Genomic DNA, 12249 nt, shown 5'->3' with positions numbered 1-12249 from the left:
AACAGTAATAAGCCCATTATGTTAATACAAACATATTGTTTATGAAAAAAATTACATTTTTATGAAACAAAAAAAAATGAAGGTTAACACTATTTACATAACTGAAATATCTGGTTTTACAGAAGAAAGTTGGGTTCTAATAACCGTTTCTACATTCATCTGTTGTGATGTTTTTCAATGAAGTACATGAGGAAAATCCAGGCTTGCACAAGTATGTAGTCAGAAAAGAGAGAGCCTTATGCATTCTAAAACAGTCTCAAAGAACCTTCAGGGTCCTCAGATCCCATTTGGAATTGCTGGTAAAGGCAATAAGGAATGGATTGTTTCAAAGGTTTCCAAGAGATCTAAGGAAAGCTTTTTATTCTGTTAGAGAAAAAAAGAAGAAGAAAATTCAGAAACATCTCATTTAGAAATAATGAAGGACAGTAGGTATATTACTAAATTAAGCTACTTGGAAAGTAAAAACCAAATTAATTTCCACCAGGTGCGGTGGTGCATGCCTGTAATCCCAGAGGCTCATGAGGCTGAGGCCCTAAGTAACTCAGCAAACCCTTGTCTCAAAAAAAAAAAAAAAAAAAAAAAAAAAAAAAAAAATATATATATATATATATATATATATATATATATATATATATATATATATATGGCTGGAGATGTGGCTCAGTGGTTAAGTACCCTTGGGTTCAAACTCTGATACCAAAAAAAAAAAAAAAAGTATAATTTTTCTGTTTTAGCAATGGAAATCTATAGCCAGTTAAGAAATAGATCATAATATATTTTTTAGTAAACCATGACAAAATATTTTCATAATGCTGCTAAGACCTTCAATTTTGTGCTTCTATTTCATCTTAAAGCATATCAAAATTTCCTGATTCTCTTTTCCCTTTCCCTTTTGGCCTTTTACTTCTCCAGAAGATGTGTTTGAAAGATGGTTCCTTTAAATTGTACCTATTGTTTTAAATCAGCTTGTCTTTTAAAATAAACTTATCTCTTAAATCAGGCCCTAGACGTGTTGAGCTTTATTTTGCTTTTTCCTAGTAGATGCAGAAAGTAGGAAACAGAGGTGAAAAGGGGCCACTGAAAAGTGAATTTGATAGCTCAACATTTAAGCATGATTACATATTCAGATAGCTTTTTTTGCTTCCTATAAATATATGCATTGTGTGTGTAGTAATAGATGTAAGTTTACACTTTAATAGCAAATCTTGTTTCAATGTTTATTAAAAAGCCTTGCTAATTTAGTAGTAACACTTTCCTTGGTTGTACAGGTGTACATTTGTAAACCTTCATGCTGTAAATGGAATTTGTTTTATCTCTTTGGGAAACATTTGCATTTTAGTGTACATTTATGTCCCTACCCTCTTTGACCTGGCAATATAGTGTTGTATAATGTAAATTTATTTCTCCAAATTGAGAGTGATTTTTTAAAACATTTTTTATCTTTATATGGTTTCAGATGTATGAACCAGCTTTCTTTTTATTATTGTGAGAAACATTTTGTTTTATAACACAGTTGTTGACTCTGTTAATACGGACATGCTAGGATTTGGATCATTTTCAATTGAAGTCAGGGTATTGTGCATAATAGAAAGTATTGGACTGAGATATTTGCTTACCAAGGAGGCCAATGCTTTTTCCATCTTATTAAAATGTGATGTGATTTTTTTTCTTTGTACAGAAGAGTACTGTATTTTTGAATAGCCTACTCCCAAGTAAGAGCAAATCTGTATGATAATGTTTTTTTCTCTGGACATAAGACATTATAACAGTAACATGATGTACATTTACAAGCGGCCTTATGTACATTTCCCAACAATCTTTTTAAGGCAAAATTGTGACCATATGTGTATAATTAAAATCGTTTTTAATCCTTTGCTTATGAAAATATTTTGGGAAAAAAAACTTGCTTTGTATATTCAGTTTCTGAAAGATAGTGCTTTGTATTTTGTTGAAGTCAGTATTTTGTATAAACATTTATGTTGACCCATTTATGTTTAATGCTGAAAACTAAAATGAACATGCTATCTCTGTCATGAGTTGAACATGGAAAGGATTTTTTTACTAGAGGTCTGCAGAAGAAAAGCAATCTTCTGAGCACAATATTATTGAATTTAAAGATTTTATCACTTAGCCATTCATATCTTGAACCTTAAAATAATAGCATAAACATTGGGGTGCCAGGAATACCTTTTATGTTGGATTTTGTTATTCTAGTTTTCTAACCCGACATTCCTTGGTGAGGCCATTAAATCCAACCACTTGTCATTCACTGTTCCCTCTCAGTCACACTGGCTCATCAGCATGTCCTTTTCATAGTTATCAGTATTCCCCAGTCCCTTAAAAAGCTTCTCTCTCCATCCTTTCCTAATTTTGTTTTGCCAGCCTCAAGAGTCTCAACCCTGTGTCAAACCTTTCTTTCCACTTTCAGCCCCTGGTCTCAGGATCAAAGCTTTCCTTGTTGGAGATTGGTACTGACTTTCCTGTATTAATACAGTTATTCCTAGTTTGCCTTTATCCTTACCATACTCTGTTGACACAGGCAGTTATCACTGCAGTTTTAAAAATTCCAAGTCCTAGAGAATGTTACATTGGGAAACAACCTTCCTCTAGGGGTCCTGTTGTTTCAATGTTTCCCAGTGCTAACAACTCAACCCTCCCAATACTGAAGTATATTCTAGAAAAATTCCTGTTCTTGTGGAAATTTTACGGTCTGCCATTTTTGCTGCCCACCCCAATTCCCTATTCTACCTTTTAGTATGTTGGCATGGAATTTTAGTAAAGTCTGACATTTCAGAATAAAGAAATTAACTGGGCAGAACCACTTAGGCTCAACTCTTTGAGTGTCTCCTTTTGATATAGGTTGTTTCTGGACCAGTTTGTCTAAGTCCTGGCTCTTATTGGTTCATTTGAAATGTTATCTTCACTTCTTTGTATATTATGTATAAATTAGAAAATGAAAAATGTGTGAATAACATTGTATGAAATAAACCTGGTCTTGTGTTTTTCTCTAGAAAAAAAAAAAAAATCATGCCCTAGGTCTTTGTATTATCTCTTTAAATTGTATGCCTGTGCATACTGTGTCTCTTTAAAGTTTCCTTCTGTATCCTTTTACCGAATCTGGCTCTTTACAAAAATGAATTTACTTTGAAATTCCTATCAGGCAATCTGTGGTTCACTCTGCCCAGTTATCTGTTGTTTTTTTAAAAGGAATTTTAGATTTGAATGAATTTAATCTTTCTGATGATTGCTCCAACTCACCTTGCCTATTTTTTTCTTCTCTTTTTTGAGAAGGGGGTCTCATTAGGTTGCCCATGCTGGTCTAATGACTGCCCTGCCTCAGTCTCTCTATTATCTAGGACTACAGGAGTATGCCAACTCACCTGGCTCCCAACTCATCTCATATCCCTTCACTAGCATTCTTCCTGTCTTCCTCTAATTTGTTCGTGGTCTGCCTTTGCTTACTACAACACTATAGTGGGGGTGGGACAGATGTGTGGAATGAAGGGCTGGTGTTTGGTTTCTTTATTTTTTTCACTGTTATTTTGTAGGTAGAGCATTCTGTCATGAAGAAATATTAAATATTGGATACAATTCATCCTAGATGTGAAGTTATGTCACATAACTTGTATGGAAAGATCTGAGGAAGTTGTTTATTACACACCTTTGTCTCGGTCTGCAGTTAACCAGAAGTCCTAATACTATATTTCTAACCGTTAAGTGACAGTTACAAAATTTTTTAAAATTCAAGTTTAATGAGTGGTCTTTTACCTGAATGTTTCTTCTTGTAGCTGTTCTAATTGAGTTTGGAGTTGCAAATGCCTTCTTCCTGCTGGACTGTTGGGATCTTCTATGGAATCAGATTGATTGAGTCTTTCCATTAATATCTGATTCTCTGCCAATAAACTACTTTTCTCCTCTTGCAATGCTGCAACCTGTTGAAATACAGAAGACAGCAATTATTTCCTTCAATTACACTGCGTCAGTTCAGTCTCCTGTGAATTACTATTATGAATCAAACCCTACTTTAAAGAATACAGTTAATTTCCATTTAAAACATTTGCATTATTTTGGAATATTTTTCACATAGAACAATATGTACAAGTAGATAAGAATTAATTTTTTATTTCTTATTTATTTATTATTTTGAGATATGGGTCTGACTACACTACCCAGGCACCTCAACTTTCTGGGCTCAAGCAATGCTCCTGCCTCAGCCTTCTAAGTAGCTTGGCTTACAGCTATGCACCACCACATCTGGCTTTATTTTGTATTTGAAAAGATATTCAACAAAGATAGAAGGCAAACACAGAAAGATAATCATCATGAGTCACCAAAGAAATGAAAATTCACACTAAAATATTACTAAAGTGGCTAAAATTTAAAAGACTGTACCAAGTATTGGTGAAGGTAAGAATAAAAGGTATCACTGATGAGACTATAAAATATTTCAAACACTTTGGAAAACAGGTCAGCAGTCTCAAAAAACTGCACATGTAACTACCATGTAACTTATCTAGCCATTCCACTCCTAGGCATTTACTCAAAGAGAAGTAAAAGCATATGCCCACACAATAACTTTAAAAGTTTTTTTAAATTTTTTTTTTTTAGTTGTCAATAGACCTTTTTTTAAAAAACTTTATCTACATGTGGTGCTGAGAATCGAACTCAGTGCCTCACACATGCGAGGCAAGTACTCTACTGCTAAGACACAGCCCCAGTCCTTAAAAAGATTTTGCCAGTTTTACTTGTAATAGAGAAACACTGGAAATAACCCAAACATTTATCAATAAGTAAATTGATAAATACATTAGAATATATCCACTGTACAGGTAACTTTTTGGCAATAAAAGTTCCCATTGATAATGATAACATGAAATACTGAAAACAAACAAACAATCAACAACAACAAAAACCAGATCAAAAGAGAACATAGGAATATGTGTGATTCCTATTAATATAATTCTAGAAGATATTAGCTAATCTGTAGTTTCAGAATGCAGACCTGGGAACTGAAGGGGATTTATAGTCATAAAAAGCTGGGAATAGTGGTGCACATCTAAATCCCAGCAACCTGGAACCTGAGGATCTCAAGTTTGAAGTCAGCCTCAGCAATTTAGGAAGGCCCTAAGCAAATTAGACCCTATCTCAAAAAATTTTAAAAAGGGCTAGGAATAGTAGTAAAGTGTCAGTGGGTATAATCCCCAGTAATAAACATAAGTTGCCTGATGTTTTTACTTTTTTCTTTCTTCCACCTATTTTGTTCTGTTTTTTAAAAAAGTATACATGTGTGGTGCTGGAAATTGAACCCAGGGTCTTGCACACACAGGTACTCTACCACTGAGATATATTCCAGTCCTACTACAATCCCCCATTTTCTTTTGCAAATTTTGACAGGTACATTTATTTATTTATCCATTTTCTCTTTAACTTGTTCCAATTGGGCTATTGGCCCTATCACTCTACTGTTCATCAGGATCACTGACCCCCAAGTCACTAAGTCAACATTTGACACAATTGGTTATCCTTCTTGAAGCACTTATATCATTTGGCTTCATTCTTTTGGATTCTATTCTTCTCAATTTCCCTAACAGTGCCTAGAGCTTATCTTTTCTAAATATAGTGATGGCTTCAGGTTTCATGGCTATAAGCCCCATCTATTTTCTGACAACTGACATATTTCTATTTCTAGTCTAGAACCCTGAACTGGAATCATTTCTATTCGTATGTCTACTAGCAATCTCCAATTAAAATTTTACAAATAGAACTTTTAAAAATCATTTTTTTAATATTTATTTTTATAGTTGTAGTTGGACACAATAACTTTATTTTATTTATTTATATGTGGTGCTGAGGATTGAACCGAGGGACTTGAACGTGTGAGACAAGCACTCTACAGCTCAGCCATAACCCCAGCCCCTAAAAATCTTTTTTATATTAATACATAATAATTGTATATTTTCATGGACTACAGTGTGATGTTTTGATATATGAATGTATAATGAACAACTAGGATAATTACATGTACCATCTTAAACATTTATCATTTCTCTATATTGGAAATATTCAAAATTTTTTCTTCTAGCTGTTTTGAAATATACAACAAATTATTGTTGACCATAGTCAACCTATTATGCTACAGAACACTAGAACTTAAACCTCCTATATAACTGTATATTTTGTATCATTAAACAACCTTTCTCTATCCACTCCTCCCTTCCTGGCCTCTGGGATTGATTATTTTAGCTTTCACATGCAATCATGTGGTACTTGTCTTTCTATACTTGGCTCATTTTGCTTAATATAATGATTTTCTGACAAAAAGGATTTTATCCTTTTTATGGCCGACTAGTATTCCATTGTGTATATGTACTACATTTTCATTATCTAGTCATCAGTTGATGGACACTAATAAGGTTTCTATTTCTTGGCTATTTGTAACTAGTGAAGCTCATTTCATTTCCTTTGAACATACACCCTGTAGTGGGATTGCTGGATCATGTGGCAGTTCTACTTTTTATCTTTGGTCTTTTATTTTGTGGATACCTAGGGATTGAACCCAAGTGTAGTTATCACTGAGCCACACCCATAGCCCTTTTTATTTTGAGACAGGGTCTCGCTAATTTGCTTAGGGGCTTGCTGATTTGCTAAGGTTGGCTTTGAACTCACAATCATTCTGCTTAAGCCTTCTGAGTTGCTGAGATTCCAGGTATGTGCCAGCCACCATACCTGGCTATCATTTGTCTTTTTGATAACAGTCTTTCTTACTGTGATCTTGATTTGCACTTATCTGATAATTAGTGATGTTGAGTATTTTTGTATAAATTGTGGATCATTTGTATTTTTTTTTTTTTTAGAAATATCTATTAGGATCATTTGCCCATTTTGTAATCAGATTATTATTATTGTTGCTGTTGTTGGATTGAATTCCTTATTCCTTTTTTTTTAATATTTATTTTTTAGTTTTTGGTGGACACAAGATCTTTATTTTATGTGGTGCTGAGGATCGAACCCAGCGCCCCGCGCATGCCAGGGGAGCGCACTACCGCTTGAGCCACATCCCCAACCCCTCCTTATTCCTCTTAATGCCTTATTGGATGAATAGTTTGTAAATATTTTCTCTCAATCCATAGGTTGTTTTTTCACTCTGCTAATTGTTTTCTTTAATGTGCAGAAGCTTTTCAGTTCGGTATAGTCCTGTTTGTCTAATTTTGCTTTTGTTGCTTGTGCTTTTGAGGTCTTATTCAAAATAATCTTTGCCCAAATGGAATGTGTGTGTGGGATATGGGGATTGAACCCAGTACCTCACTGCATGCTAGGCAAGTGTTCTATTACTGAGCTACATCCCTAGCTCTTTTTTAAAAAATTTATTTTGAGACATGGTGTAAGTTGCCCAGGCTGTCCTCAAACTTAAATCCTCCTTCAGCCACCTGTGTAACTGGGATTACAGGTGTGACACCATGCCTGGCTCCTAAATGGAATTCTTGATTAATACCCACCGTCACCTAGTTTGCCAGTAGTCTTTCTCGTTTTATTAAATGGTAACTCCCTTCTTCCAATTGCTCAGCTATCATCCTTAACATCTTTCTCACACTCAAATCCAATCTAGCAAATTTAACATTTGCTGTACCTCAAAAAATCTATTGTGGTCACCTCTCAGCATCTCTAACATACAGATCAAAGTTAATATAATTTTTTGCCTTATTGCAGTGGCCTCTTAGTTGGTCTCTGAGCCAACTAAGAGTAAAACACAACTCAATCCCATGACTACTTTGCTCAAAATCCTTCAATGGCTGGCTACCCATGTCACTTTTTATAAAGAAATATATTAAGGCCTCTCTGGACCAACTGACTTTTCCTATTTTCTCCCTTCTTCTGTTATCATTTTCATCTTACTATCTCTCTCTCTCTCTTTTTTTTGGTGGTGCTGGGGATCGAACCCAGGGCCTTGTGCATGCAAGGCAAGCACTCTACCAACTGATCTATATCCCCAGCCCTTCCTATCTCTTTAATACACTACTTCACTCCTATCTCAGATCCTTTGCCTTTTCCATGGCCCTTAGCTTGTATTCCCCCCTGGAAATATGGTAGGCTTGCTCTCCTGATCTCTTTGGGATTTTACTAACTCATCACTCTCTTAAGGTGGGCCTGGGTTGACCCAATTAAAAATTAAATTTTCTGGACTCTGTATTCCTTATTTTACATTCCCTGCTTTATTCTTCTCTAGAATGCTTATCACCACATAATTTACTGTATTTGGGGTGGAGGGGATTACTGGAGATTGAACTCAGGGACACTCAACCACTGAGCCACATCCCCAACCCTATTTTGTACTTTATTTAGAGGCAGTGTCTTACTGAGTTGCTTAGCACCTCACTCTTGCTGAGGCTAGCTTTGAACTCACAATTCTGTCTCAGCTTCCAGAGCTGCTGGGATTATGGGCACACGCCACCATGCCCAGATAACTTAGTGTATTTTTATCTTGTTTAGCAGCTATCTTAGAATAGAAGCACCTTGAAGAGGGATGTTTCATCTGTTTCTATTCCCCCATCTTTATTTTATCTAAAGCAACTAGAACAGTACAAAAAATGTAGTGGGTGCTTGGCAAATGTTGTTGGTTAAATGAAAGAATATGAAATGTCAGTTCTATAATTTGTCTAATTTCTAAAACCACATTAGTCTTTCTAGGATCTACTCTATATTCCTGATCTACTTCATTCATTTCTACTATTTCTATTTTCATAGTTAAAATAATATTGAAGGCTGTATGTTTTTTAAACATATTTTTTGCTATTGCATTCCAACTTTAACTGCATGGTGATCAGAGACCATAATACATATCACAGATTCTTTCAATTTTTCTGAGAATTGACATACCATCTGGGATGTAGTAAATTTATGTGAAGGCTGAGTGTTGAACAAAAAAACCTTAATATTAGAATTATCAGACCAACTATGGGGCTGGGAATATAGGTCAGCGATAGAGTGTTACCAAACATGTGTGAGGCCCTCAGTTTGATCCAATACTGCAAAAGTAAACAACTAAATAAACTACAACAAGCTAATGCTACTAAAACATTTTAATTTAGTATCTATGGCAGACATCCTTATATATGCACAGAAAAAAAGTGACTAATTTAAAAAAACTTAAACATGATTTATTTAAGAAAAAACATGACAAAGGAGCTTACAATGAAACAGTTTCCTACTGAATTTTCTCATTCCCCAGAGACTAATTTTCACTATTCCCAAGTTTCTGCTTTGGATTTTGCTTATCTCTCTAAATATATGAATGTATCAGTATTTCTTGATCTATCAATTTTAGATACCATTTATGCTAGATTATATCAATTTGTGGAGTGGGTAACATGATGCAAGAAGTTTAACCCTTTTACATATCTAGTTAGAGCCTCACATCAGTCTTCTGCCACATCTGGTCTATTTGGTGTTCTGTTGTTATAGCAGCTCCTCACAAATATTTTTGGTCACTGCATTTTTTGCTCTTTTTATCCATTTAGCACTTTTCAACTGTCTTTTGACTTTCAGATGTTGATGAAGAATGTGTTTCAGAGCTGGCTACACTCAAGGTGACTATTAAATATCTAAGATCTTGCAAACTAGCTGTTAAACCATCAGAAACTTGAATTCAGAAATTGGCAAACACTATAAATCCAGGCTTTAAAAATCTCCCCAACCCTCCTGAAATCCAATTTACTAGCACACTATGAAGACTCATGGATGCTGATATCACTACTCTTTCTTCCTCAGAGGTTCATATCATTTTAATTCACTTGTAAATATTATAAATTTAATGGGGTTGCAAAAAAGAAAGAAAATGAATATGTTTGTTGAGTCTATTATCCTTAACCAGAAACATGTTTTTTTTCCTTTTTCATTTAATTACAGTTGTATTATATTCAAACTGTACTACACAGCAGTACACAAAACATTTGGTGGTACACAGAACAGACCACCTACCTGCATATCTAATTCATGGCATCTTTGAGCAATTTCTTCCTTTGCTGACAAAGCTTCATTTAATTCTTCTGTAGTTTTCTTCAACTGGTTAGAAACAAAGATATGATAACTATTTCAATATAAGATGGAAACAATAATTATTTTATGCAACACAGAATTAAAACGTTCTTCTCCTTTATTTCTTGGGGAAAAGTACAAGGGGAAATCAAAAACCATCTTTTAAGACTCAAAAGAAGGTACTTCTAGCTTTGAATTTCTTTTAGTCCTAAGTCTTGTCTTTTCTATTCTCTGAACTTGGCTCTTTCTCCATGTCAAGTTTTCTTTCACATTTTCTCCTGTCTGGACTATTTGGTTCTTGGTAATGTTGGTTTTTTCAAGAGCTGAGAAGTTTTACCTTCATAAAACATCTCATAGAGGAATGGAAGTTTCAACGGTTAAAATAAATAGTTTTAACACAATTTTTTCCATCATATTAAACTTTTATGCTAATTTGTACTGCACCCTTTTTTTAATAAAGGATTTTTATTATTCTAATTCTCAAACATTTCCAAGTTGTATCCCATTATTATTACAAAGTATAAATTAGCAAAGTATTGAAAATTTTCCTTAAGGTAAGATTTTCTCTCTATTTCATGTGACCAAACTAAGGGGAAAAGAAAAAAATCATGACTAGAAAACAGGAATTACAATAAGTTAAAGAAAAGAGTTTTCAGTGGGTTATGCAATAATACTTTAATTAAAATTACAAACAGGACAGTAGAATGAGAAAAACATTATAATACTGTACATATATGTATGATTACACTACTGGTGTGACTCTGTACAGCCAGAGGAATGAGAAGTTGTGCTCTATTCATGTACAATGTGTCAAAATGCATTGTACTTTATGTATAACTAATTAGAACAAATTTAAAAAAGGAAGAGGGAGATAAAGACAACAGAGGGGACAGAAAGGTGAGGTACTGGGGAATGAAAAAAATTTACAAATGGTGTCAATTCACAAAACATTTTAAGTTCTTAAATTTTAGGTAAAATATAAAAAATTATACAAATATATTCCATAAGCAATTTCAACTAAAAGAGCTTCTCATTAATTTACCCTTTTAAATTTTGCATGAATATAAATAAGGCCAAATTACATACCTGGCGATCAAGGTCAACATAGGCATCATTCCCAGAAGAGACAGGAGACTCTTTACTCATTAGCTGAAATTAAGATTTAAATTATTATAAAAGTGAGGCAAAAAAAAGACAGTCTACATAATATACTTACACAACAAATAAATAAATACCTAGCCACTATTGAAATATAAAAATTAAAATGAAAACACAAAAGTAAATGAAATAATTTCCTGTAAATAATACTTCAGAGTTTGAAATTTTTCTCTACTCCAGAATAATGCCTTCATTTAATATAAGAGGTCTAAATTCAGGTGCTCATTTTCACTATAAGCCTCAGCCAAGAATCAAGTATAATATTTTTTATCACTAAAAAGACAAATAGTAAAGTTTAAAATGTGGCTAGAAATTTAAAAACAGTGATTTTCAGTAAAAATAGTGGTATTAAGCATCAACTTAATTCTAAAGAATAAATGTGGGGGCTGGGGATGTGGCTCAAGCGGTAGCTCGATCGCCTGGCATGCGTGTGGCCCGGGTTCAATTCTCAGCACCACATACAAACAAAGATGTTGTGTCTGCCAATAAATAAAAAATTAATATTAAAATTTTCTCTCTTTTTCTCTCTCCCTCTCTCTCTCTTTAAAAAAAAAAAAAAAGAATAAATGTGGACAATGTCAATATAGCACTTACATTCACATACTAGTATTCCCCTAAATCTTTGCTTCTCTCAGCCTTGCATTGCAAAGAGAAGATTCAAAGCATGTCTGAAAGGTTGGGAGAAAGGGATAAAATTCTGACCATGACAAATAAAAGGGGCATACTCAAACGGCCCCAGTCTTGTATGATTTCTCATGTTTCATCTGAAGGACAAAAGGGGGAGGGACAATTAGAAATGTGGGGATTTAATATCAAGAGATCTTGTGATTTCATCCTTCACTCTGCTCTCTAGAGAACTGAAATGTTATGTTCAGTAACATCAGCACTTCTCAACATGAGATCCCCAGACCAACAGTATTAGCACTGCTTGGTCTGGTGTCAGAAATATGAATTCTTGGGCCCCATCCAGTTTTACTGAGTCAGAACATCTAGGGTTAGCCTGATGTTCGATAAGTACTCCAATAAGTACCAGTTCAATAAGTACTCCAGGTGATCTGA

At 34.2% G+C, this 12249-nt stretch overlaps 1 protein-coding gene across 12 annotated transcripts in view; it reads right to left on the bottom strand.

The window, feature by feature from the left end:
• Positions 1–12249, bottom strand: part of Hook3 (hook microtubule tethering protein 3) — a 166811-nt gene that overhangs the window by 51438 nt on the left and 103124 nt on the right. For all 12 annotated transcript variants that reach the window (XM_078031291.1, XM_078031294.1, XM_078031290.1 and 9 more), the window contains 3 exons: positions 11119–11181; positions 9976–10059; positions 3769–3932 (listed from right to left, as the gene is read on the bottom strand). In XM_078031291.1, coding sequence (XP_077887417.1) covers positions 3769–3932; positions 9976–10059; positions 11119–11181 — 311 coding nt within the window. The remainder of the gene's footprint in view (positions 1–3768; positions 3933–9975; positions 10060–11118; positions 11182–12249) is intronic.

This window comes from Ictidomys tridecemlineatus, chromosome 14 (genome assembly GCF_052094955.1).
Source record: "Ictidomys tridecemlineatus isolate mIctTri1 chromosome 14, mIctTri1.hap1, whole genome shotgun sequence".
Classification (NCBI taxonomy): Eukaryota; Metazoa; Chordata; class Mammalia; order Rodentia; family Sciuridae; genus Ictidomys; species Ictidomys tridecemlineatus.
The sequence above is the reverse complement of the archived record's forward strand: the minus strand, read 5'-3'. Positions and strand labels throughout refer to the sequence as shown.